Here is a 27,660-nt window from a genome sequence, read left to right on the forward strand (position 1 = left end):
TTGCACTTGCGTCTTGCTTGTGGGCTTATTTCCACAGACAGCAGTTTGGCCACTATTGGGCCATTTGCCTGTTCCATCAGCATTCTCCTTATACTCTTAGGAAATCAGAAGTATCTGCTTTGCAGCTGATGAATACCACCGCTTTGTGACTCACCCTGGTGTAAGCCAAGAGTCAATGAGACAGATTCTGTTCTTCCCTATTTCCTCCTTTCAGTTTCAACTTTGGGGTAAACTTTGGTTTTCAAGAAGAAGAAGATATTTTTATGGTCTGTGGACAAATTCCTCCCTTTATTCAGCTGCTAGGTGTGGGCTGGGAGTGGTGGCAGGAGGCCTGGGGAACCCAATCAGGACAACTTTAAACTAAATACTGAGAGGGAGACAATATCACAGATGACAAAGTAAAACCTGATACTAGAGATAATACCTCCATTGATATACAGGGAACTGAGGTGGTGCTCCAGAAACCTTCTAAAGAAGGAAGGAGCTGGAGGGGATGGCTTATGGTCTCAGTTGGCTTTATACAAATGCCCAGAGAATGGGAAACAAGCAAGATGAATCTGAGCTCTTAATAGAGGATGGCAAATATGACCTAATAGACATTACTGAAACCTGGTGGGATGAGACTCATGACTGGAATGTAGAAATTGAGGGGTATAACCTATTAAAAAGGAATAGACCAAACAGGAAAGGAGGAGAAGTAAAATTGTATGTAAAGGATGTGTACAGTTGTGAAGCAGTGTTGGAAACTGAGATATGAAAGCTGGGAGCTAAATGGCACCTTAAACCTAGGTAATGGGTACAACAACAGAATGTCTAGGCACACTTTTTAAATAGCAAGAATAAAAAGCTGAAAATGAACTGCAGCTAAAATCATATATTCATTTCTCACATGGTCTAGTCCTCATCGGAAGACTGCAAAAAACAAAGTCATGCTTTTCCTGTCTGTCCCCCTAATATTCTTAAGAGATTCTCTTCTCTAGTCTTCAGAGAGTGACTGGAAGTGGAGAGGCAGAAAAAAGTCCTCCTTTCCTTCCGCTCTGCAGTTTTAATCTGAAATCTTAGGCGCAGTACTGCACCCAGAGCCCAGAAACTGCTCACGCTAATGAAATTCCTTGTCACAAAACGCGCCTAGAACAATGGGAGTTTCGAATGTTGTGAAGAGATCCATGAGGAGCTGGCAAATGTGGATGAGGTAACTGATAAGTGGATTTGTAGCTGGTTGACTGACCGAACCCAAAGAGTGCTCACTAATGGTTCTTCATCATCCAGGAGAAAAGTGTCAAGTGGGGTGTCACAGGGTTCTGCCCTGGGACCAACGACTTGGCTGAAGGAATTGAGGGGATTTGCAGATGACGCCAAAGAGGGAGGGGTAGCTAATGCCACAGGAGACAGAACCAGGACTCAAGATGACCCTAACAGATCGTAAAATTGGGCCCAAACTAACAAAATAAATTCTAATAATTCACAGTTCAGGAGTACACTTGAAACTGGCATTGCCCTGGATTGACAAGTGGCAATAGCTTTGGTCAAGAGTCTATTTGCTGGTGTGCTGGCATCACGGCAGATTTTGTCACAATTATGTAGGCTGGTGAATCACACTGCCTAGGTAGATTTTTCAGGCCCCTGTCTGTATCTTTAGATGCCAGATAAAGACTTTATTGTTTTAATGTGCTTTTCAGTGTCACAATTTCAGAGAATTTGTTAGAGGCCTAAACAGTAAGGATTAGTAGTGGGGGAGCTGTGCAGAATTGCCAGAATCTCGGATGCTGTTTTGCAAATAACAGGTCGCTAGCCCTCATTGATCATGGAAATAAAACTTGCTTGCTTGTTTGTTTTAAACCTGACGACAGTTTCATTTTGGTTCTTAGCTGCCTTGCCCTATTTGGGTTCAGAAAGGTGTGGTATTGATATTGCAGTCAGTAACTGGTCCATGGAACTCATTGCCACTGATGGGCAGGGGGACGTGGCTTAGTTCTGTTGGGTTGGTGAAGCAGACCCCTGCAGAGAGCATGATCAAAGTTTCTGCTCATCGGTTGGTAAGTGGAGAGTTCAGTCCTGCTGGGTGTTGCTTCACAAGTACTCTTGGTGCAAGAAATTCTGTGCTGAAGCAGACCCCACCTCTGCAGGTGCCAGGTCCGGCCATCTGATGTCGTTGTGACGCCAGATGATTGATAAGTGGGTTGCTCCACCCACTTGTCAAAGTTATCTTCCAGGGTAGGTAAAGATCTGGCCTGCTGGGCCAAAAATGTGTGCCCCCACCCCCAGTATATCAGATAAGCACCTATGATTGCATAGATACTGGCTCCTGTTTTTCAATTGAGAGAGAAGTGAGTTCCGCAAATCCTGAGAGACTCTCTTTTCTTCTGTATTGCTTTGCCTTGAGTACTACTTGTGGCTGAGTGGCACTAATAAATACGGGTTTAGGATGCTCTGCTCCTGGCTTTAATAAAGCCCGGACTCGCAACTAGCAGATGCACAGTGTTTGCAGGTGATGGATTTTCCCATCATGCCTTCCTTCTAAACCTGCCTGTGGCTTCTTGTTGGCTATTGTTGGAAGAAAGGCGATTAAGTGCATGGCAGCTCTTTCATAACGGCCTTAGGTCATGTCGGGAAACTCTGGAAATCCAGGATGCCCATTTTAAGAGCATTGTGTAGGCTTTTAAAGGGCTTTAAAGTGTTTTACTGAGCAGACCACATCTGGGAAGTGGCCAGAACCACTTGCTCCAGACGGGTTTGATGCTGACAGATAATTTTAAAGCAGCTGAATGTTTAGCTGGCATTGTGCTCTGAACACACACACGCACACACATTAAGTTTTGTTGGGGTAACACATGCAGTAAAATGAGGGGTAGAGAGTGGATTATACCAGTTTAGGTTGCAAGCGGGGAGGATTCCCTTTTTCTTTTTTAAAAATGCTTCCCTGGATTTAAGAGAACCCAACAAACCACACACTCAGCACATCTGCATGCAAGTGGAAAAATAGTGTAGCTGGGAAAGCTCGAGTCTGGAACATTTCTCACTGCTATCCTAGGCTTTTTGTTTTTTTAAATAGCAGATTGGTGTGGTTTTTTTATAATGTGGCCTCCCGCCTCCCTCAGCAACCAACCCCTCCTCTTCACCTGCAGGCTAAGGTGGTACAGTCTGTTCTACCACCTCGCTCCACTGCTTGTGGAGAAAGTTGTTTTTTTCGCATTACATTTATTCCAAATTAGCGGAAGCAGGTGAACTGGTTGTTCCAGATTGAAAGTAATGTGCTGTGATGCGTGCATCTGTATGTACAGTATATAATCACTCAGAACAGTATATTTGTTAAAGTGAGGCGACCGCAGCCGTACATGGAATTTGGGTCAGAGAATAAGAGAATTGTAGAGTTGGAAGGGACCTCAAGGATCATCTAGTCCAACCCCCTGCAGTGCAGGAATATGCAGCTCACCCGTACAGGGATTGAACCCGCGACCAACGGTGTTATCAGCATCACACTCTAGCCAACTGAGCTATACAGTGGACGCTCAGGTTGTGAACGTGATCCGTGCGGGAGGCACGTTTGCAACCCACAGTGCCGCATCTGCACATCCGCGGGTTGCGATTTGGCGCTTCTGCGCATGTGCAAAGCGTGATTTAGCGTTTCTGCGCATGCACAACCGCTGAAACCCGGAAATAACCCGTTCCGGTACTTCCAGGTTTCGGCGGGTCCGTAACCTGAAAAAACGCAACCTGAAGCATCTGTGACCCGAGGTATGACTGTATATGACAGATAGATTTGTACACAGGGGGAAAAATCTAGTTTAGCAGGGGCAAAGAACAGGGGATGTAGGACTTTTTGTTGGGCAAATTGCATGGGGGGGGGATGAGTTGCTGCTCCCCCAAACCCTGATGTAAAAAGCACAGCTTTTGTGCATAGATGGCCCTTTAGAAATGATAAGAAAACAATACTCTGGCAGTGCTGGCCAAACAACTGTTGCCCCGGTCCCTTTTCCTAGCATTTCCTTTCCTCTGCAGTGAGAGGATGCTAACTAAAACCTCCTCGTTTCCTGCGTCCGGAAAGACGCATTTCCCTTCTCCATGGAAAAGGGTTGGAAGGATAGGATCCATGAAGGGACTGTGGCTTGGAAGAGCCAAGTCGCATCTGCAGGGAGCCTGTCTGCAGTTTCTCCAATAAGTCCTTGACCGAGAGGGGCCAGCAGAATTGTTCCAGGTACGGATTCACCTCTCGGCCTTAACTACCCTTTCTGATTCTTCCCTGGGGTTCTATCTGGTGGCTCCGAGTTGCCGTACAAGCCTGGGCTGCAACGCAGTGTGCCTGTACGGTCCTGAATAATGAGGACCAGCAACTTGTTATCTGCAAAACTGTATCTTTTATTCTGGCATTTCTGTGCAAAAGCCCCATCCCACGGCCGTTGCTTGTGGCTTGAGCCTCTGTTCAAAATGTGCTTTGAAAATGTGTTGTCCTGCACCTGTGCTTTGCTTCTGGGAGGGAGGTGCCTGCCCCTGCATTTTGCAATTGCCAGCGACTTAACATTTTTACAGATAATACCAATTTGTGATATTTTTTGCCATGTAAAGTTATGTGGAGTGCCAGTGGGGGTGGAAAGAGGAGTCGTGTTTGTTTCATTTATGTGGAGGTTATTTCATATTTTTTTATATATAATATTTTAATACATATAAAAGAAAAACAAAGTTTCCCTCTTTCTTAATCTCTCCACTTTAGTTAACTTATTTTCCTGACTTCCTCACGTCTCCCATTTTTGTATCCCTTTTAAATTTGGTTCAGCAAATTCATATTCTATTAGTTTATCTATTATTAATCCCCTCATACTTTTTGCCTTGTTGCTAGAGCCCCTTCAATTCATTTCAATGTCATCAGCATTCAAAAATTTTACAATGTTTCTGCAAATAAGTTTTAAATTTCCTCCATATGTGGAGGTTATTTCAAACTGCTCAGGGAAGGGTATATGATGCTCTGCTTACTCGGCTACTTTATTCTTAACAACAACCCAGTGAGGTAGGCGAGGCTGAAAGAGAGAGCTAGCACAAAGTCCACCAGTGAACCTCTTGTCTTGACAGACTTGGAATTTGAACCTGGGACTCCTCAGTCCCAAGCTGGACGAGGAGCAAGAATTCAACAGGCAAAGTTTCTTACGGCATAGCATGTGGTTTGGACTTAGGTGAATATTGCAACAGGTTTCTTGAAGGAGGAACATTGTGTACAGCAGGGGTGGGGAATCTAAGGCCCTGGGGCCATACCTCTCAAGTCTTTTAGGCTGGTCCTCAGGACCCTTTCCCAGCCACACTCTCTCCTGACCCTTCTTCAAATCCGCCTCTGGTGTGGGATCCCATCTCTGACTGGGATGTGCTCTTGAACTATGAAAATCTCACCTGCTTTTCTAGATACAGGCTAGAGGTGGGTATGGGAATGTGTTTAGAAAGCAGCTGACCATACAAAGGCAAAATTAACTTCCGTTCCTCTGCCCGCCTTTGCCTCTGACCCTGCCCATCCCTGACGTGTGGCCCCCAGAAAGTTTTCCAGAGGTAAGGCGGCCCTCAGGCTGAGAAACTTGCTGCAAAATGGAAGAGAGCCCCCACATTTTAAAGAAAACAAGCCGCAGCTTTTTATTGGAGATGTAACAGAAGAGCTCTGGGTTGACCTTCCATTTTGATATTTTGAGGATCTATCCCATTCTCAGCTTGTCCCACTTTTTAGGAGCTGCTGCCTTCTGGAGTGTGAACCTCCAGGGAGCTGTCACCTAAACAAGCTCTTGTCACTGCAGAGCTGGCTAGATCACTCCAGGTTTCTAGGGCATAGCCCAGATTTGAGGAGGGCGGAGGGCCTCCTTGCATCGGTTGAAGAATGGCTGTGGGATGTTGTTGGATGAGGGTTGTCTCTGCTAATTGCGGACGCTGGACTTAAGAGTGTCATAAACACACACACACACACACACACACACACACACACACATGTTGTCATGCACTCTACTTGTAGGAGGATGCTTGAACTGACTCTTCCTGTCTAGAGAATCTCTGAGCATGCCTAGAATTCATTAGGAAGCTGTATTATACATGAGTCATGCCAGTGGCTCATTTGGTATTGTCTACACTGACTGGCAGAAGATTGTTTTCAGGCAGTGCTCCTGCCCAAACCTACCTGGAGATGCTAGGGATTGAATCTGGGAGTTTTAGCATGTTCTGCCTATGAGTTTCCCTCTTCTCAGAACAAAAGTGCTGCTGTCCAAATAGGGACTTGTTCCCTCAGTTTAAAAGCCTGAATCTCTGCCCAAGCTCTGACCATCTTGCTTTATTTTCTTCTCCTTCGGAAAGCAGGGCTCTCTGGTACAGTGGTACCTCGGGTTACATACACTTCAGGTTACAGACGCTTCAGGTTACAGACTCCGCTAATCCAGAAACATTACCTCAGGTTAAGAACTTTGCTTCAGGATGAGAACAGAAATCGTGTGGCGGCGGCATGGTAGCAGTGGGAGGCCCCATTAGCTAAAGTGGTGCTTCAGGTTAAGAACAGTTTCAGGTTAAGAACGGACCTCCGGAACGAATTAAGTTCTTAACCCGAGGTACCACTGTATTTAATTCTTAAAATGAGAGGTGTTGGGGTTTACACCCCATAATTGATTATGACTACGTTCTACTACAGTACCTTGTCTTAGAGACTGTTCCCAAAAGCCTGCTGTGTTGTCTGTAGACGGTGCAATTTTGGCTACCTAAGGATCTTCACAGTTTGCTTTCAGTATATGGGATCATTATTATTATTTCTCATGGGCCAGGATGAGTTCCACCATTAGAAATAGGGTTCTGAGTAGACATAATTTGAGAATTGTGTAGAAGCTGTTAAGTGTATGGTGGGGCGAGCACCCCCAGAAACAGTTTTTGTTGTTCTTGAGGAAAGAGAAGTTTTTTTTATTGAATGCTTTCCCTCTCTCCACTTCCGAAACGTGGCTGTGTCTCCTGGGAGCCTGGAATGGGGGGCTTGCCACTGAAATGCTGAAGATCAGCTGCAAGGCAGGCAGCTTTGCAGGAGGGAACTATAGCTGGGAGGCGCCTGGCTCCGGCCTCCCCGGGGGACGTTGGCGTGCGGCCGGTTGGCGTTAGATATGCGCTGCTCCTCAGCTGGTCATGCATGCTCTGCCTTCCCTCCCTGTCATCGATATGATGAGCGTGTGGGGAGTGTAAGGAGGGGCTGAGAGCGAGAGTTTTTGGACAGGATCAAGACGGAGGCATTTCTGGCCAAGGGGGTGGAGAGAGAGGGAGGAAGAAGACTCTGCAGCGTTGCACCGCTGCTGAGAAGAGAATGGGGGCAGGATAGCCTCTCACTCCACCCCAGCAAAGCTCCTGTGCACTAAATGATTGCAAAAACAGCAGGCAGGAATTCAACAGGTGTGGAGGGAGCTTTCCTGTTGAATTTCTGGCCCCTCCTTGTGGCTGCAAAGGCTTGAAAGCCTTAGGTGGGGGCAGCTGTAAGGTACCGGCTACGGGGTTGCCGTAGCAACCGCTGCACTCTTGCGGCCTACACTCCTGCTGTTAAAGGGAGAGGCCTGCTCTTCTTCCCGAATGGTAATGAAGGAGGCAAATAAAGCAGGTCATCTCTGAACAGAGAAGCAGAAGGGGGAACGTTTCCTTTCCTACTTCTGCCCCCCACCCCGTGGCTTGTACAGGTTCAATCCTAGACACAGCCTAAAGGGAATCTCAAAAAGATGTGTAGATGAAGCTCTGGCTTTGGGGAAGGGAGTCCCGTGGTTTTCGGGGCAAACAGTCTCTCTGCAACCTTTCAGTCCACGCTCAGTGCTTTAGATTGTAAAGCAGGAACCATGAACCCTTTATTTCAGCTCGAGGGCCACATTCCCTTCTGCACGAACCTCCTGAGGGCCACCAGTCCAGGGTAAGGCAGAGCTTAAGGCAGAAGGTGACAGAGCAACAAAGGTAAAATTTACCTTTGTTACAGGAGGCTAGTTTCTACATACACTTGCACACTCCTCCCTTATCCTCCATCCAGCATTATTAGAAAATTTGGATGCACGTAAGGCAAAAACGCTCTGGGGTGTGTGAACCTGGGATTTGCCTGGGGAGAGCTATGAGGGCCGGATAAAGACCTGTGGGGGGGGGCACATTCGTCCCCTAGGCCCGAGGTTCCCGACTTCCTCTGCAGTCTTATAGTGCTGCCCAGAGGGTGTTTGTGGTTGGTCACAGAGAGAACAAGAGAGGCTTGCAACTGAATCATAGCATTGTAGAGCTGTAATATGGACGCCAAGGGTCATCTAGTCCAGCCCCTTCAATGCAGGAATGAGAAAGAGCAGAGCAGGCTGCCTTGAACCCTCCACTGCTCATCCACAGACTGGAGTGCTCCTAGTTAAGGGAGCCAGACAGTCCTTCCCTCTTCCAGGATACTCCATTCCATTCCTGCTCCCTCCCTCCCTCCCATGATTTTCTCTCTCTTTTCTCTTCCCTTTAGCCCACACACAGAGGACTGATTTTTATTTTCATGTGTATGAAAATATACGATGGGGGGGGGGTTGATATAGGGGAGGCCACGTTTTTGGGCCAGTTGGGGAGAGAAGCTGTATTCAGTTGGGGGGGGGGTTCCCCTCGCAACATTTTCTCAGCCTCTTGGAGCTGCTGGGGCTAAAGGTTTCTGGCATTTGATTTTAGGGCCCAATAGAAGCAGCAGGCCAAGCAAGGACTTTACACTGGCCGTGTTTTGGTTTGACGGCCGCCGGTTGCCGACCAGTACCCCTCCAAACACACACACACACCCTTTCTGTACAGGGCCATCCCCTTTGCCTCCCTTGCTGTTCTATTTCCTGACAGGCACAAAGCCTGACTTTCTCTACCCACATGGCGGGCCCAAAATACCCAGCAGCTGACATCCTTGCAACTGTCTCCTAAGAGACAGCTGTCCCAAATTCATTCCTGCCTCCTCGCCACCCCACCTCCCCGTCGCCAGTCCCCCGCCATGCATGTATGTGAGCGCATGTTTGCATGTGTTCAGCGGTCCCTCTTCTGCCTGGCCGTGGTTTCGCAGCCGTTAGGTATGGGAACAGGTAAGATGAGGCTAGCAGAACAGACTGGAAGTCTGAAGCCTGCAGAGGAAGAGCATTGTGTGTGTTGTATGTGCGTGCTGGGGGATGTTCAAGGGTGTGTCCCTGTGTGGCAGGGTTTGGAACGTGTTTTCTGGAATCGAGATCTAGGCCAATTTTTATTTTTATTTTAAAAAGGAACAGTCAGCCTGGGAATTAAATCTGCTGGGATACGGGGAGGGGGGATTTTGGAGGGGACGACTGGCACATTCTTTCCAGCCCTGCCCAGTTTTTGATCCAGGAGAGTTTATATGCAGCTGATAAGGGCACTCGCTTGGGCTCAGAAGTCAATAGAAGCTGTGGCATTGGATTTGAAATGAAGGGAATCTATACAGGGATATGTGCTCTCTGTAATCTCTCTCTCTCTCTCTGCCTCCCTCCACATTCTTCATTGAAGAATGCCAAAGTATTTAGTGGAGTTGGTGATGCAAGCTTACTGCAGTTGCACTAATAGTTTCTTTGGCATAGTTTTTGTTACCACTTCTTGGAGGGGGAGAGTTGAGCTATTCTGCCCTTGCTTGGCATCCTGACCATATAAACACTCATGCATTGAGTGCCCACTCCTGTATAACTTGAGATTTCACCAGTCCCTATATTCCTCCCCACAGGTATCTTTTGGAAATTATAAGGGCTACAAACTTGACGTGTTTGTGTGTGTGTGTGTGTGTGAGGGAGGGAGGGAGATTCTCATGCAAACACAGAAGTATGGAAGATTCACTCGATTGTAGGATGTTTGGGGTATGTTTTTGTGCTGGAGGCAGGGTCAGGGACTGAAGTGGGTGTCACGGTCCCTTTGGGTCAAGTAGCAACTGCTGTTTAGTGAGTTCCTTTAGAGAAACAGAAAAGCCCTGGAGGAAAAAAGGGCTACAATTTTTACTTGTCGGACGGCGGCGGGGGTGGTTTTGGTGGAATAGCAGCTTTGAGTGGGCAGGAAAGGTTTGGCCGGAAAATGGCTCCGAGTGGAAAGTCAAATACTCCTTCCCTTCCCACGGTCCCAATAAGGACCAGAGTCTACTTCACTACCACCACTGTAGCTGGTTTTGGTTGGCATGTCATTATGCCATGCAGGAATACTCCTTCAGATGCTGTTGGACTACAACTCCCATAATCCCTGACTATCAGCCATGTAGGCTGGAGCTGATGGGAGTTGTATTCAGTTCTATCTGGGCAGGGGCATCATGCTGGCCACTGCTGATGCAACTGCAAGGCATAGCCTGGTCGTTTTCTTATTTATTTATTGCATTTATACCCCACCTTTTTCCTCTGAGGAGCTCAAGGCATACATAATTCTCCTCCTCCTCATTTACCGTATTTTTCGCCCTATAGGATGCACTTTTCCCCCCTACAAAAATGAAGGGGAAATGTGTGTGTGTCCTATGGGGCGAATGCAGGCTCTCGCTCTCCAGGCTTCAGGAAGCTATCCGCAAGCCGTGGGAGCCTGCGGGAGTTCCCGCCGGGCTCCCAAGGCTTGCAGACAGCAGCCTGCAGCCCGAAACCCGGGGAGCGCAGCGGAGCCTGGGGGGGGAATAATTTTTTCCCCCTTTATTCCCCACCCCCCAAAAAAATACCTAGGTGCGCCCTATGGGCCGGTGCACCCTATAGGGCGAAAAATATGGTAATCTCCACAACAACCCTTGTAAATTGGATTACGCCGAGAGGCAGTGACGGGCCCAGGGTCACCTGGTGAGTGGGGATTTGAACCCTGTTCTGCGAAATCCTAGTCAGACAAGGGCTCTTGGAAGTTGGGCTTTGTTTTTGTGGGTTGTATTCTGCAACACATACCACACACATACTTTTTGAGAATACTAAGGAAAAACCATCTTCCGCAGAAACTGCTGCTTGCCTTCTATCACTGTGCCATTGAGAGCGTGCTCACTTATGGCTTATGTGTGTGGTATGGAAGCTGTACTACCCAGGACAGGATGGGGTTGTGCAGGGTTGTTAAGGCAGCAGAGAGCATTGTTGGCTGCCCACTCTCCATCTTAGAGCAGATTTATGCCACAAGGTGCCATAGGAAGGCACTGGACATAGTAAAAGATCCATCGCATCCTGGTCACTGTCTCTTTGAGCTCTTGCCGTCGGGACGGAGATACAGGACGATGAAGACAAGAACGAGCCGTCTTAAGAACAGCTTCTTCTCCAGAGCGATCTCGGCCCTGAATGGGAAGCCTGGACTTTGAAAGTCATCTAATCTCCCTTGCTGTATTATACTCTATTGTTTAATTAGTGTTTTTATGGAGCAGTCAAGTAATTTCGTTGTCCCCGAAGGGAGCAATGACAATAAAGATATTCTTATTCTTATTTTCATTGGTGCAATATTAGTGCATCAGTGGTGAATTTATTCTGGACCATCTCCATAAGAACCTGCTGTGTGTCTGCACGTCATTCCACTTTATGAGTTATTCTGCGATTCTTGCCTCGTGCTTTTTGACTTTATTGCCACCTAGAAGCCTGCAGGCTTCTCGCAGGCATCTGGTTGGCCACTGTGAGAGCAGGATGCTGGACTAGCTAGGCCATTGGCCTGATCCTGCAAGCACATCTTATGTTTGCTCTTGATCCATAGAGCAACGAAAGGAGGGCCAAAATATAAAACCAGAGCATTTGCAGTATGAGAAGCTGCAGGGTTTCAGCAAGATGCACTGAAGTCGTATCTCTGCCCTGAAACTTCTGCAGCCACAAAACAGGATGGAAAGCAGGGTCACGTATAAACTCTCCAAGCGCAAAACGTCGAGAACGCGCAATAAAATGGATGTCTGATCTTTTCCATGCTCCTGTTTTACCCAAAACAGCCATCCCCCTTTGCTGCTTGCATCAGGGTCAGACTAACAGCATAGCCTCCCCTCCTCCATTTCCTATGACTTGCCTCTTATTTTATCTCCAAGTTCCTTGGGCAGCCTCTGGTCAGGCTGAGCAGCCCTGTTGCGGTCAACTTCCCCAGCTGGAAGTACGAGAGCCACACCCGGGAGTGCGCTAGCCAGGCTGGAGGGCCTGTTCTGGCGGCTGGCCCTTAAGGGGGGGGGGACATTTAGAGCCGGCTGGGCTGCCTCGTGTTTCAGCTCCCCAGAGGGCAGGATGCTCTGCCTGCGTGCAGAGCAGAAACGAACGAGGTTGTGGAGGCCCAGTCCAAGCGATACATGATGACAGGGCTTTGGGCAAGCGCTGCCAAGACCTCGCGTATGACTCTGGAATGCTTCCGGAAGGAAGCCTGATTCAACCGGACGCCCAGAACTTTTATCCTGAACCAGGATTGTGGGGGTGCTGACACAATCCCTCCTTTAAGCTGTTGCTTTGCCTACAGGGCTCTTGCCTCAGCCTCCCAGGAGGGAAAAGCTGTAGCTCCGTGACTGAGCACGTGCTTGTCGTGCCAACGACACCCATTTCACCCTGGACTTGAGAAAGGCCCTGGTCCAAAACACTGGAGAGAGTCACTGCCTGCCTGTGTCGGAACAGGGGCAGCCAACGTAGTGTCCTCTGGATGTTGAGGACTACCACTCCCATCAGCCCCTGCAAGTGTGATAAGTGGTCAGGGATTATGGGTTTTGTAGTCCAGCAATGAACAGGAGGGCAACATCTTTGCCACACCGAGTGTGCGCACTCCCAGTTGCTTTGCATCCAGTGTGCTCCAATTGGTGGTTTGGAAACGGATGTTAGGCGCAATCCATATCTATCCTATTGTCTCTTATGAAATAGTGTGTTTCCCCTCCAAAACCAGCTTCGATCTGAATTGAGGAAAAGAACTACAGTGATACCTCAGGTTAAGTACTTAGGTACTATTTCTGGGTTAGCGGAGTCTGTAACCTGAAGCGTATGTAACTTGAAGTGCATGTAACCTGAGGTACCACAGCCAGTATGATTCAGTGTGATAAGGCAACTTCCCATGAATATATACTGCTAGTAGCCTTTGCTACTAGAGAGTCTGCCAGTAGCCTTTGTGGGACAGTGTAAATTGGGGCTGGTAAACCAGTATGTGCCTCCTCCTTCCCCAAGGGGTCCAGGGCCCCTCCAGCGTCTTAAACTTAGCCTTGACACATGCCTGTATTAAACAGAATGATGTGACTGAGTCACGAGATGGTGTAATGGACTGTGCTGGCTACAATTGCAAGTGAAATGGGATACCATTTGTGAATCCTTCCCTTATGCTAAAACAAACAAGCACTTTCTGCAACTAAAATAATGTGTGTGCATCGGGGACAAAGGCTCCATTCTAGCCTGTTTCTGACTTTGCTAATTCTCCCGTTTGCAGAGAGGCTTTTGAAAACAACAACACAAGAGAGCATTAAAAAAGCGATTGCCTCCTTCCGTCTTAAGTGGCACAGTCTATTCTACTGTTGTTTCAGAAGGATCCCCACTCTCTATATACACCCAACTGACCTTGCCTTCTACAGACTTAGTCCATTGGTCCATCCAACTCAATATTGTCTACTCTGACTTGACATCAGCTGTCTGTCGTATCAGGACATTCCCAGTCATACCTAGGGAAGCCGGGGATTGAACCTGAGACCTTCTGAGTGCAAAACAGATGCTCAGCCACTGAGCTACCACCCTCCTTAAGTGATAGAGCAGGCTGAGCCACTTTCGATGGTGGGGATCCAGTCTTTTGAATGCCTTTATGAGCAAAACACACCAGACTTTTCAGCAAACATAGGATGAGCACGGCAGGGAATGGTCTGAAAGTGGTCAATGGCTTCAAGTTGCAAGAAAGGAGATTCTTTCTGAAGCTGTTCAGGAGGAACTTTCTGAAGCTGTTCAACAGTAGAATGGGCTTCCTCAGGAGGTGGTGGGCTCTCCTTCCTTGGAGGCTTTTAAGCAGAGGTTAAACATCTGTCCTGGATGCTTTAGCTGAGATTCCTACATTACAGAGGGTTGCCTTAGATGACGCTTCCAAATGTACAGTTCTATGATTTCATTCGCTTAATGTGAGGAAGCATTTAAAAAAATGCAAGTCGCCCCCGGGCAGCTTGTCAGGCTGAAAAATGTTCCCTCACCCCTGCCTTTATTATTATTTTACTGTTGTTAGCCCTTCTGAGCCCGGCTTCGGCTGGGGAGGGCGGGATATTTTCCGCTTTATATTTTTCGCTCTATAAGACGCACTTTTCCCCCTCCAAAAATTAAGGGGAAATGTGTGTGCGTCTTATGGAGCGAATGCAGGCTCCATGGCTTCGCGTTGCTTCCTCTGAAGCCTGGAGAGCGAAAGGGGTTGATGCGCAGCGACCCCTCTCACTCTCCTGGCTTCAGGGATGGCTGCCCGAAGCCAGGAGAGCAAGAGGGATCGGTGCACACTGATCCCTCTTGCTCTCCTGGCTTCTCTTTGCTGGAGAGGTGCTGCGCAGCTTTCCCTCTCTGTGCAGCGCCCCTTCAGCGAAGCAGGAGAAAAAATGGAAGGGGCTCCGTCTCTCCTGCCGCTTCGTTCATGGGGCTCTGCGCAGAGAGGGAGAATTTTTTTTTTCTTGTTCTCCTCTAAAACTAGGTGCGTCCTATAGAGCGAAAAATATGGTAAATAAAATTCTGTTATTTGTTATTATTTAGGCTTCTGCTTGATTGTGTCTGCCTCTTGTTCTCCATCCCACCTCAGGAAATGAAGTCGTGGCGGCAGCGCTGCGGATGACCCACCCGCTGTGAAGATGTCCTCCATGGACCCTCTGCCTCCGGCGACCCCTCCGACCCAGAAACCCACGCGCATCATTAAGCCCCGCCCACCCACCAGGCCACGACCGTACTTGCCCCCCAGGCCGGACTCTGCCAGGCTGAGCCGTGGACCAACCCCACCTTTGCCCCCAGAGGGCTCCTCAACTGAGGCTGCCAACGATGGATGCTCCAGGTCGGCTGATCCCCCTTGCAGCCAACAGCAGCAGCTCCACAAGCTGCAGAACTCTGGCGCCGTTCGTAAAATCGTCGTGCGCTTCAGCAGCACGGAGAAGGAAGAGGCTGGGAAGCCGGCTCAGCCTGCTGTGAACTGCAGCCAGGTGCCTGTCACTGAGAATGGGGAAGAGAAGATACTGGAGGGGAAGGAGGGGCAGTTGGGTAAGTGAACTTGGCTATAAGGCTATGTGGCTGTTTGTGGCTTCCTTCCCTATTATCACATTGGCCTGAATATAAGCCTCACTTTTTCCCCCCCAAATTCTGACCATGAAAAGTTAAAAGTGAGGCTTAAATTCGCTACCTTACAAAAATTGGTTTTTACAATATTGCTGCTGAAACAGACATACGGTAAAACGGAACGGGTGTGAGTGCCTGCAGAATTTTAAGGGAGCGGCTTATATTTGAGTACAGTGGTACCTCAGGTTACAGACACTTCAGGTTACAGACTCCGCTAACCCAGAAATAGTACCTCAGATTAAGAACTTTGCTTCAGGATGAGAACAGAAATCGTGCTGCCGCAGCGGGAGGCCCCATTAGCTAAAGTGGTACCTCGGGTTAAGAACAGTTTCAGGTTAAGAACGGACCTCCAGAACGAATTAAGTTCTTAAGCCGAGGTACCTCTGTACTGTCTTTTTCTCTCTCTCCCCCCCCCCCGAATTTTAAAGGTGCGGCTTATATCCAGGTGTGGCTTATATTCGGGCCAATGCGGTATTAAAATATTTATAGATCACACTCATTAGAAAACACAGCAAGGCAGTATACAACATACAGAACTCAAAGTAAGGTAAATAAAAATGTCTTTGGCTGGAAGGTAACCTCTGGCCTTGCAGGCCTTGGAATGCTTCGAAAGCCACGTGCATCCCGAGCTGGAATCTCTTTTTTAAAATAAAATATTTATTATTATTTTTTTGAAATATAACAGAAAAAATGAAAAAGAAAAAAGAAAAATACAAAATAAAAACAGTTAAAAACATACATTATTTGTTTTACTTATTTTCTTTTAACTTATTTCCCGGACTTCCTCATACCTCCCTTTTTTGAATTCCACTTCAATTTATTGGTTCAGCAAATCCTTACCATTAGATTTTAACCCATTTATAACCCTTTTTTCATATTCTCTTAAATCATTACAGCTGGAAACCCCTTAGTTGCTATCCAACATCATTCTATCATTCATTAATTTTACAATATTTCTGTAGATAGTCTTTAAATTTCTTCCAGTCTTCTTCCACCGACTCTTCTCCCTGGTCTCGGATTCTGCCAGTCATTTCTGCCAATTCCATATAGTCCATCACCTTCATCTGCCATTCTTCCAAAGTGGCATCCCGAGCTGGAATCTCTGCCCCCAAGTAATGGTGAATTGTTTTGCTTCTTGTATAAATTGTGCATGCAAAGTGTGTTTGCATGCCAGCCCAGGCTGGTCCATTAGGCTGAATGGGGCACTGCCTTGCCAACTTCATTCTGCCCTCAACCAGCCCTCTGTCCTTAACAACCAGTGCAGCAACAGCCTTAGCTGTTGAATTTCTCCCCTTCAGTGTCAGTATTGCCCTTGCAGGGAGGTGTGTGATGGGGACACAACTAAAATAGGCTTCATTCACACAACAGTTTGTTCCGTTTCCTTAGCTCAGAGCTTTCCAAACTGTGTGTCGCGAGATGTTAGTGTGTCGGCTGCGGTGTGTAGGTGTGTTGTGCGAATTCTCCTGGTGCTCCTCCTGGGACTGGAAAGGGGTTAGTTTAACCTCCAGTTTGCTAGTAAAACCGAATTACAGTCTCATGAAATGATGCATGTCTAAAACGCGTGTCACCAACGTGAAAAGTTGGGAAAGCTCTGTCCTAGCTGTTAATTTCCACACGCTACTTGAGCTTTCCAAATTCCGCGATCCCTGTTCGTAGGATCCCTATTCGCTTCCAATTCTGCCCCCGCCCCATTCCTGTCCTACCTCTATCTTTGAGCCTCAGTTCATGGTAATATCTAAAGCAGTATCCCTTCGCACGGCAGAGGCTCTGTCTTATCTTCGACAAGGCCTCCAGTGTTGCTTCTCTTCTCTTTTTTTTAATTTATGTATTTGGCTTTTTCAGATTAAAATTTTACAATCACATATACAACATACAACATAAAAACAAGATTCCGAAGAATCTCCTGGACTCCCCTGCTCCCCTTTGGGGTCCTATTGTTAGCCATTTCCTCCTGCATCTTTTATGATAATCCAAATCTTTTACATCTCCATTGTGTCCCAAATTCACCATTAAACTACAAGTGCTATTCCAATCCTACTAACGATTTTAAGTTTTTAAGACAAATTATAAATTTCCCCCATTCCTTATTAAAAATTTGGTCTTCCTGATTTCCAACGGTTCCGGTCATTTTAGCCATTTCGGCATAATCCGTCAACTTGATCTGCTGTTCTTCTCTGGCGGGGACTTTATCTTCTTTTGCTTCTCTCTTTCCCACAGATCCCAGTGAGGATCCCCAGCAGCCCGTGTCGCATGTGGTGGAGCAGAACGGCGTCGAGTCGCCAGCCACCTGCCCCTCAGGCTGTCCCTGCGTCTGCCATCAACAGCGGCCAGGCATGGTCTTGGCCTGGGTTCCGGCACATTCCCAGCAGGCCGACTGTGAGGACGGGCCTGCCTCAGACCTCTCGTCCTCTGCGGATGAGGGAGGGCCTGTCTTCCAACACCTCTTGGTGCTCAATGCCCCAGCTGCCCCCAGCCCCCCAGCCTGCAGTGGGCGGCCCCCTAAATCCCGCCGTTCTCCCCGCAGCAAGAAGCCCCCCGACCCACCTCCCTCGGCCAACGGGCACCCCGAAGGCGGTGTGGTCTTGACGGGGTACCGATCCACCGCCGAGCCTCTTCCGCTGCGCTGCCCACCCTTGATGCCCAAGCCCCCCCGGCGCAGCAAAGCGGGTTCCCTTGCCTCTCTGGACGGCGAGGCCTTGCCCCCCGCCATCCCACCCAAGGCCCCCATGAAACCGCCCCGCAACTCCTTAGTTCCTTTAGCCTACTCTCGCCGGAGTTCCCTGCAGTACCCGCTGGAGATGAACCAAGCTCAAGGCGACACCTGCCTCCTCTCTGCGGTGGAAGGGCTCCTCATGCCTCCCCCCTCAATGCCCCCGCCGCCACCACCCATCTCCCAGGTGCAGGCGCCCCTTCCCCTCCCGCAGAACCAGCCCCCCCTGCCCCCTTCCTGCCAGTTGCCCACAACCATGACTCCCCCTCCGCCCTCCCAGCCACCGCCGCCATTGCCTCAAGGCCTGCCGCCTCCTCCAACCCAGCCACCACCACCCTTGGGTGAAGGACTGTGTCAAGGTAACGACAGCACCCTGCAAGTGAAAGACATAATTGGGGGTGTGTGGCGTGGGAAGGATAAGAAGGGTGGAGTTAAGAGATTTGTTAGGCTAAGATTCATTCAGGATATTCCATGCCTCCTGAAAAGGTCCCAAGGAAATTGGCCAGCAAGGAAAATAATAAAAGACTAAAATTACCCAGAATATCGTATTTTTCCATGTATAAGACGATGCTTTTTGCTTAAAAAAATTAGGCAAAAATTGTGTGTCATCTTACACATGGATAGTGAATGCAGAGGGGGGACGTGCGATTAATGGCAGCAGCAAGCAGGAGATTGGCAGCGGCGATTGGGTGGGTGATTGGTGGCTGCGGAAAGGCCTGCTGGCGATTGGCTGCAGCAGTTGGGCAGGTGATTGGCGGCTGTGGCAAGTGGGTGGGTGAGCTGTTGGTGGTGAGTGGGCAAACAATTGGCAGCTGCGGTGAGGTGTGCGATTGGCAGTGGCTGTGACAAGGGGTCAGCAGTGGCGGGCAGGCGAGTGAGCGATTGGTGGAAGTGACCTCCCCTCCCCCCAAAAAGCTAAACAACTTAATTTCTTAATTTTGGGTTAAAAAAAATAGGGGTCGTCTTATACATGTTGGTGTCTTATAGATGGAAAAGTACGGTAGTTACCTAAAATAAAATAAAAACGAGTGAGAGCAATACCCTGCTGCCCACACATAGCTTTATCTCTGCTCCTTTTCCAATCTCAACTAACTCTGCAAAATTTCTCTCTCACCAGATGGCTGCGAAAATGAATGCCCGACTCCTGGAGACTCTGACGCGGAGACCCCAAATGACGGGTGCGTTGGTGTTCTTCCGCGTGCCCGCAAATTCCTGAATGAAAGATGTCCATGGGTATTTGTGTGCAAAGAGGATGCTGATCTTGATCGGGGGATGTTGTGATGGGCTTGCCCAGATTTCTGGGTGATTCACAGTGGATATAGGGACATAGGAAGTGAGGCATTATATTTGAGTCAGCTTGCCCCACTTTGGACAAGCCACTGCCTTCTGGAGTGGAGATTGAATCTTGAGAGAGTTGTAACCTAAGCAAAGCGAAGTCTGCACTGTTATCTCTGCAGAACTGGTTGGATCACTCCAGGTTTCTAGGGCGTAGCCCAGCTTTCGGGAGGGCAGAGGGTCTGTTTGCATCATCTGTATGGGGTTGGGATACCGTCTTCTGCAAATTGTGTCTGTTGAAGCAGGAGGCTGGACTTAAAAGTGCCATAAACACACACAGAGATTGTCATGCTTGTATGATCACTTAGCTGACCTTGCCTGTCCAGAGAATCTCTCAACATGCCTAAACTTCTACCAGGTCCATTCTAACATTCGTCCATCTAGCTCAATATAATCTACACTGGCTGGCAGCATCTCTCCTGGGGATTCAGACGTGGGACGTTCCTAGTCCTAAACGGAGATGTTGGGTATTGAACCAAGGACTTTCTGCATGCAAAGCAGATGCTCAGCCACTTATTTTTTTAAGTGGATCTTACAAGCCTGCAGTCTGACTGCTCCATCATCCTTGGTTTAACCAGTACAGCATCATCTCTTAAGATAATTTACCAGTTAGTTTCTTTCTGCTTCTCCTTCCTTGCAGACACTGCTCGGTGCTATCCCCGAAGGGCCCTGACTGGGGACTTTACCTACAGGATGGTAAGTGGGAAATTGGTGCAGGAAAAGGGTTGAACCCGGATCAGGCCAAAGGCCCATTGAGTACAGCATCCTGTTCTCGCAGTGGTTAACTAGGGGCCCGTTCTGAGAAGTCAGCAAGCAGGGCCAGCACTCTCCTCACTTGTGATTCCTGCCAAATGGTATTTAGAGACATAAGGTTTCTGAAAGTGAAGGTAGAACAGAACTGTCATGGCTATTAGCCACGATAGACCTATCCTCCTCCACTCCTCTCTTTAAAAGCTTTCCAAGTTGGCCATCACTACATCTTATTTATTTATTTCATAGATTTCTATACTGCCTAATACAGCAACAGTGCTGTGGAGCAAATTCCAGAGTTTAACCATGTGCAGTGTGAAGAAGTTCCTCCTTTTGTCTGTCACAAATCTCCCGATTCTTAGCTTCCATTAGATTGCTTCTGGTTTTCAGGAAATGCTCTGGGGGTTTATTTAGTCCTGCCTTGCAGAACAACTACAGCAAGACAACAACAACCACAACAAATACAGTGGTACCTCGGGTTACATATGATTCAGGTTACATACGCTTCAGGTTACAGACTCCGCTAACCCAGAAATAGTGCTTCAGGTTAAGAACTTTGCTTCAGGATAAGAACAGAAATCGTGCTCTAGCGGCAGCAGGAGGCCCCATTAGCTAAAGTGGTGCTTCAGGTTAAGAACAGTTTCAGGTTAAGAACAGACCTCCAGAATGAATTAAGTACTTAACTCAAGGTACCACTGTACAAATAATAATAATAATAATAATAATAATAATAATAATAATAATAATTTATTTATACCCCTCCCATCAGGCTGAGTTTCCCCAGCCACTCTGGGTGGCTCCCAATCGAGTGTTAAAAACAATACAGCATTAAATATTAAAAACTTCCCTAAACAGGGCTGCCTTCAGATGTCTTTTAAAAATAGGATAGCTTCTTATTTCCTTGACATCTGATGAAATGATGCCTAGTAACACAGATCAACTACCAATGCACTATTATTTGATGCGATACAGAATACATCTGCAAAAAAACCACATCAGTCTGGAGGGGCTACGTGTCTCTTTTTGAAACCCTTTCCCATCTCTTCCCTCCTCAGAGCCCCTGTACCAGACGTATCGCCAGGCTGTCATCTCCAAGGAGATCAAGCGGCAAACAGTCCCCCGCAACAGCAGCTTCAGCAGCTCTGACTACGGGGGCCCTTCCCCTGGCGAAGGGCCCGCGGGGCCTCGGGGCCCCATCCCGCACAGTACGCTTTGGCAGGAGCTGCCCGCTGTGCGAGAGAGCGGCCTTCTGGGAAATATCAGCCCCGAAGAGAGGAAGATGCAGGAGGTGAGTTGACTGTTTGTCTCGGGCAAAGTGATCTCCTACAGTTCTGCCACTATGAGATCCTGCCATTGGAGATGGGCAGAGATTGAATCTGGGACCTTGTGCATAGTCAGAGCTGAGCCACAGCCTGAGACTGAATGAAGAACTTTTTTGAGCCCAGAACACTTTGAGAACCAAAGAATTGTAGCATTGGAAGAGACCCATTAGTGCTGTTTATTAGGTTTTTTTTAAAAAAAATGGGGTCATTTTATAATTGTGCACAACTTTCAAAAGGGTGGCTCCTCATTCACAAATTGCATGTGTTTGTTTCGTGTGTTTTAATCGCTCATTCTAAACTTTAGGAAGCAGAACACTTTCAGATGAGTTTGTTGGGTGCTGATCAGTGTTTGAGCTCGGGTTTGCGTGTTGTCCATACCTGGTTCATGGCTTAGCCCTTTCCGAACTCAACCATGAGCTGCAGCCAAGGTTTACTGTATGATTTACAGCTTATGATTTGTCCAGGAGAGCAACACTCCAAGCCAAATAATTGCCTAGCTCAGCCTGGCACAGTAGCAAAATAACCAGAGTTGAAGCGGCCACGATCTCCCGTTCTGCAGCCTGCACGTCCGTGCTAAACCATGGTTTGGCGTAGTGCGACAGGCGAAGCAAACCATGGTTGTGATGAGTCCTGCCCATCTCCTCCCACTGATCCTCCTTTCCATGGTTCTTGCCTCTCTGCCATGTCCAGAGCCTTTTTGAGGTGGTGACCTCCGAGGCTTCCTACCTGCGCTCCCTGTTGCTGCTGATCGAGCACTTTATGGAATCGCGGGACCTGACAGCCACCATCCTTCTGCGTGAGCACCGTACCCTCTTTTCCAACATCCGCAAAGTCAAGGAGGTCAGCGAAAGGTGAGCTCTGCCTCTTCCTCTTCACTTCTTCTGTCCCCTTTCCCTATATCGCCATGGGGCTATCCGGAAAAGTAAAGGAAACTGATCTATGATTATGCAGGAAAATAGGAGCCTGCCTTTTATCAAGTCTGGGGACATTTGCAACCCTGAGTTTGAACGTGGGACCTTCTGTATGAAAAGCATGTGCTCTGCCACTGACCTACAGCCCCTTCCCCACTTCTCGTGAATGTCCCATATATATATATAATGCAGGCTGCACGGCTATCCCAGAAGCCAGAACAGCGAGAGGGATCGCTGAGCAGCGCTCCCTCTTGCTGTTCTAGCTTCTGGTTTAGCCGCGCGAAGCCTCTTCAGGGCACGGGGAGCCTTAATCCCACTGCCCTGAGGAGGCTTCACACGGCTATCCCAGAAACCAGAACAGCGAGAGGGAGCGCTGCGCAGTGCTCCCTGTTGCTGTTCTAGCTTCTGGCTTAGCCCCTCTGTCCCTTCCCCCACCTCCCGGAAAAGCCCGCAAGAACCGTGCTCCCTTTAAACAGCGTGCGGCTCTTGCTGGCTTTTGCGGGAGGTGGGGGAAGGGACAGAGGGCAGCCCCTCAGTTCCTTCACCCACTTCCTGGGAAAGCCTGCAAGAGCCGCACTCCCTTTCACGAGCTGCACACATGCTCCACGCGGCTCATGAAAGGGAGTGCTGAGCAGAGCCTGGGATGCATACAGGCTCTGCTCAGCGCTCCCTTTAAAGAATATATTTTTTCTAAAAACTGGGTGCGTCTTATGGTCTGGAGTGAAAAATGCGGTATATGTGGCTATTCATGATGCCAGTCCTTCCCCTTTGGCAGATTTCTTCATGATCTTGAAGGACGCCTGGCCGAGAGCCTGCAGATCTCGGACGTCTGTGACATAGTGGAGACACACGCACAGCAAAACTTCTCGGTCTACATTGACTACGTGCGCAACCAGCTGTACCAAGAAAAGACCTACAGCAGCCTCATGTGAGTGGCAGAAAGAGAGAAGGAAGCAAAAGGAGTTCCGTTGGGAGACTCTTGATAGTTTCAAAGGCCTCTCGATGGGAATAGGGAGCCACTAGCCAAAGAATCTCTTTCTTTCTTTTGTGGTTGGTCTAGCAACTTCGGATTGTGTCTTTGTTTTTTATCTAGAGCATTTAAAAACCATGCTGTTTGTGCTGAAAGGTATTCCAGAGTGGCTTCAGAAAAAGAAAAACAGCATTAAGATGGTCCCTGCCCTCTCAGGCTTAGAATCTAGAAGAGACCACATGAAAGGGAAAAGGGGAGAGGAGGGAGGAGGACAAAAACAAGCTCAGGCACCAGTTCTTAAAGTTACCCTTCTAATATTGACCAGCTGGGACGGAGACAGTTCAGGTAGCCCTGTGGAATGGCTGCCTGCGAAGTGACAGTTGAGGCAAGGTCAGAAGTGGAGGCACTGAAACAGCCCTTCTTCTTCTTTTGCTCTGCAGCCTGATGGAATAGCTGCTTGCTTGTGGGTTCATAAGAAGCTGCATTATACGGAGCCAGACCTTCGGCCCATTGAGCTCAGTAGTGGCTACCAATTTTTCTATGTTTTGAATGGTTCTTATTTTTATTGGGAAGCTGCCTTGAGTCCTGTGTCAGGCAGAAAGGCAGGGAATAAATAATAATAATAATAATAATAATAATAATAATAATAATAATAATAATAATAGATGTTGTTATTATTGTTATTGTTGTTGTTGTTATTATTATTATTATTATTATTATTATTATTATTATTATTATTATTATTATTACTACTACTACTATTACACTTATAGGCCAGGGCTCTCCAGTTCAACAACATCTGGAGGGCTAGCCCTAGCTTAGGGCTTTAAAGGTAAACCACCTGCGCTTTAAATCAGCTCTGGAAATGAATCAGCATAGCCGGTACAGAATAGCCTTCATATGCCCCCATCGCTTGCCCCTCTCAAGTAATGAGACAGCTGTGTTTTCTACCAGAGGAAGCTTCTGAACCACCTTGAAAGGCAGCCCCACGTAGAATGTGCTGCTGTAGTCTAGTCTGAGTGTAACCTGGGCATATATAACAATGGCAAGTTCCATCCTCCCCTCTCTAGGTGGCGCTGCAGCAGGAAGACATAGCCCTCTTTCCTGATCCAATCCTGCCTCCTCTCTTCCTTCCCAGGGAGAAGAACCCCCAGTTTGCCATTGTCGTCACCCGGCTCCAGGAGCTCCCCCAATGCCAGCGGCTCCCCTTCATGTCCTTCCTGCTGCTTCCTTTCCAGAGGATCACCCGGATCAAGATGCTCATAGAGGTGGGGGCTCTAAAGACATTCATAGAACCATAGAAGCGTAGAGCTGGAAGCATCTGCCAACCATTATCTATCTTCCCCTGTAACGTGTAGCTGCAGAGGGAGAGCGTTGAGAGTTTTCTAAGGCACACTCAGTGCAAGTCTTCAGCGAGGTCCAGCAGAAGTGCTGTTGGCACCTTGGGCAAATGGGAGATGCTCTCCCAGAATCCTCTGCAAATCTCAGAGGTTGTGTGGCAGATGTGTCAATGCGGGAGGGGGTTAAAGGGACACCTGACTATTAGGTCCAGTCGTGGACGACTCTGGGGTTGCGGCGCTCATCTCGCTTTATTGGCCGAGGGAGCCGGCGTACAGCTTCCGGGTCATGTGGCCAGCATGACTAAGCCACTTCTGGCGAACCAGAGCAGCGCACGGAAACGCTGTTTACCTTCCCGCCGGAGCAGTACCTTCTTATCTACTTGCACTTTTTGACGTGCTTTCGAACTCCTAGGTTGGCAGGAGCAGGGACCCAGCAACGGGAGCTCACCCCGTTGCTGGGATTCGAACCGCCGTCCTTCCTATCGGCAAGCCCTAGGCTCTGTGGTTTAACCCACAGCGCCACCTGTTCGTCCAATTGCTTAAGAGCAGAGGGTGCACCTGAAAACCCTCTTCCAGCCCCTTTTCCTCCCCCTCTAACTTTACTTGTTTCTCCTAGAATATCCTGCGTCGGACAGAAGAAGGCTCATTGCGAGAGCAGAATGCCATGAAAGCTTTGTCCTCTGTTTCCAAGGTGAGGAGGACGCTGATTATGTGAACTTACGAAGCCATCTCAGACCGAGTCAACCCTGCTATTGTGATTGGCAGCAGCTTTGCAGGGTCTTTTCCAGCGCTGCTACCAAATATCAAACCAGAGATGCCCTCGGTTAAGTACTTAATTCGTTCCGGAGGTCCATACTTAACCTGAAACTGTTCTTAACCTGAAGCACCACTTTAGCTAATGGGACCTCCTGCAGCTGCCGCGCCGCCAGAGCCCAATTTCTGTTCTTATCCTGAAGCAAAGTTCTTAACCTGAAGCACTATTTCTGGGTTAGCGGAGTGTGTAACCTGAAGCGTATGTAACCTGAAGCGAATGTAACCTGAGGTACCACTGTACTCTGGAAAGGGTGTGATTGGCTGCATTTTGTTGCAGATATTTGCACGTTTGTATATTTTTAATACCGCCTGTTTCCTAAGCATTCCCTTCCCTTTGCGGTAGATCAGCAGTCTCTCGATGACCACAAGTAACGTGACTCTCTCCTCTCTCTCCTTTTCCCATTCCCTCAATCTCTGACCAAGATAATAGAAGAATGTAACTCTGAGGTGGGCCGAATGCGTCACATGGAGGAGCTCATCCACATCGCCAGCAAGATCGAGTTTGACAAGCTTAAGGTCAGGAAGGCTTCAGCTCTCTGCCTTGCTTTTGGCTCACTCCAAATGGGCTCTTCCCTGATGCTCTCTGCCTGCCTAATTGCAGAAGGAAAACATTGCTGTGCCTCTTCCCTCTTTGCGACTTGTGCTAAGCAGCGTAACAGAGCGCATTACGTTATTTTTCTCCGCTTGGTTCCGAATATCTTCCTCTCCTTTACAACTGTGCCTTGCCCAACCCTTGGAAATAATAAGTCATTTGATCGCGTTCCCTGGAATCGGTGAGCTACCCGTGGGATTGGAGCGTTGATGATCTGTGAATTTAGGGTTCAAAAAGCGCACTGGCCAATCTTGGGCCGGGGTCCCTCACAGGGTTGTTGTGAAAATAACATTGCCTATCTGCCGCCACCTTCAGCTCCTTGGAATAAGAGCAGCATGTAAATGTAACAATAATTGCAAAATTCATGCTATTAATAGACATTGTGAACATCTTATTTACAGTTAAGCAGTATACACATTCCGCTAATTAATTAATTAATTAATTGAGCTAATTAAAACCTTTAAAGCCCTATATGGCCTAGGACCCTAGTACCTACGGGACTGCCTCTCCTGGTATGTGTCACAGAGGAACTTACGGTCTTCAAACAAAAACATCCTGATGGTCCCAGGCCACAGAGAGGTTAGGCTGGCCTCACCTAGAGCCAGGGCTTCTTCGGCTGTGGCTCCGATGTGGTGGAACGCTCTGCCACAAGAGAGTAGGGCCCTGCGGGACTTGACATCTTTCCGCAGGGCCTGCAAGGCAGCTGTTCCACCAGGCCTTTGGTCAGGGCACAGCCTGACTCCCTCCTTTGGCAATCTTCACAGAACTTTAGCCTAATGGTTGCCATCAATTTGGTTTGAATTAATTTTATAATGAAATGATTTTAGAATGTTTGTACTATTTTATTGTTGTTAGCCACCGTGAGCCTGGCTTCGGCTGGGGAAGGTGGGATATAAATAAAATTTATTATTATAATTAATTAATTAATTAATTAATTAATTAATTGAGTTGGCTTGCTGGTCAGCACCACCCCTTTCGGAGGCAGTGTGCTTCTGAATTCCAGTTGCGGAAACCGCAGGTGGGGAGAATGCTGTTGTGCTCAGGTTCTGCTACTGAATGGGCTTCCCATTGTGGGCATCTGGTTGGTCAAAATGAGAAGAGGATGCTGGACTAGACGGCCCATTGGCCTGATCCAGGAGGGATCACCATATTGTTCTTAATAGACCAGTTAAATATTGCCAGTTGACCATCAACTCTTTGTCAAATATGCCCAGAAACTTTGATGTCAGGGATGCTCAAGAAATTAGCCCGCTGGCCTTATTTACTCACAACCACCTCTTAAAAAGTGAGGCTTTGCCATTGCTTCTCTTTCTTTCTGTTTCTAATTTTGGTGTTTTTAGACTTTGCGACTCAAGGCTGACCCGCTTGTTCCAGGATAAAAGCCAAAGAAAGCCCAGAGCCGTTAGTTAATCACTCACAGTTCTAGAAAGTTTACCGTACTTTTCCATCTATAAGACGTCCCCATGTATAGGACACCCCCTATTTTGGGGGACTCAAATTTAAGAAAATGGGAGGAGATGGCACAGAGTTGTTGAGCTTTTTTTTTGCAGAGGATTGCCCAGGGTTGTTGAGGTGTTTTTTTTTGGGGGGGTGCCGATAATCACTCACCCATACGCATCGCTAAATCTGCCTCCTGTCTGTCACATCGCCTGCATAAGTTGCCAATCGACCGCCCAAATATGGTACATAAAGGAGCATCAGCCAATCAACACTACCCAGTGTGGTGTAGTGGTGAGAGCCA

The 27,660-nt window shown here is 48.1% G+C and overlaps 1 protein-coding gene across 5 annotated transcripts in view; it reads left to right on the forward strand.

The window, feature by feature from the left end:
- ARHGEF15 (Rho guanine nucleotide exchange factor 15) overlaps positions 1-27,660 on the forward strand; it is a 55,535-nt gene that overhangs the window by 20,987 nt on the left and 6,888 nt on the right. For 3 of the 5 annotated variants that reach the window (XM_082195763.1, XM_082195761.1, XM_082195760.1), the window contains exons 2-11: positions 14,653-15,101; positions 17,394-18,245; positions 19,004-19,064; positions 19,862-19,917; positions 21,027-21,259; positions 21,984-22,144; positions 22,980-23,132; positions 24,313-24,442; positions 25,131-25,205; positions 25,751-25,843. In XM_082195763.1, coding sequence (XP_082051889.1) covers positions 14,702-15,101; positions 17,394-18,245; positions 19,004-19,064; positions 19,862-19,917; positions 21,027-21,259; positions 21,984-22,144; positions 22,980-23,132; positions 24,313-24,442; positions 25,131-25,205; positions 25,751-25,843 — 2,214 coding nt within the window. In that variant the 5' untranslated portion in view covers positions 14,653-14,701. Of the gene's footprint in view, positions 1-4,042; positions 4,196-8,639; positions 9,045-14,652; positions 15,102-17,393; positions 18,246-19,003; positions 19,065-19,861; positions 19,918-21,026; positions 21,260-21,983; positions 22,145-22,979; positions 23,133-24,312; positions 24,443-25,130; positions 25,206-25,750; positions 25,844-27,660 lie in introns of those variants that run through there. The other 2 variants (XM_082195762.1, XM_082195764.1) reach the window with 2 other exon arrangements.

This window comes from Podarcis vaucheri (genome assembly GCF_965113315.1).
Source record: "Podarcis vaucheri genome assembly, chromosome: 13".
NCBI lineage: Eukaryota > Metazoa > Chordata > Lepidosauria > Squamata > Lacertidae > Podarcis > Podarcis vaucheri.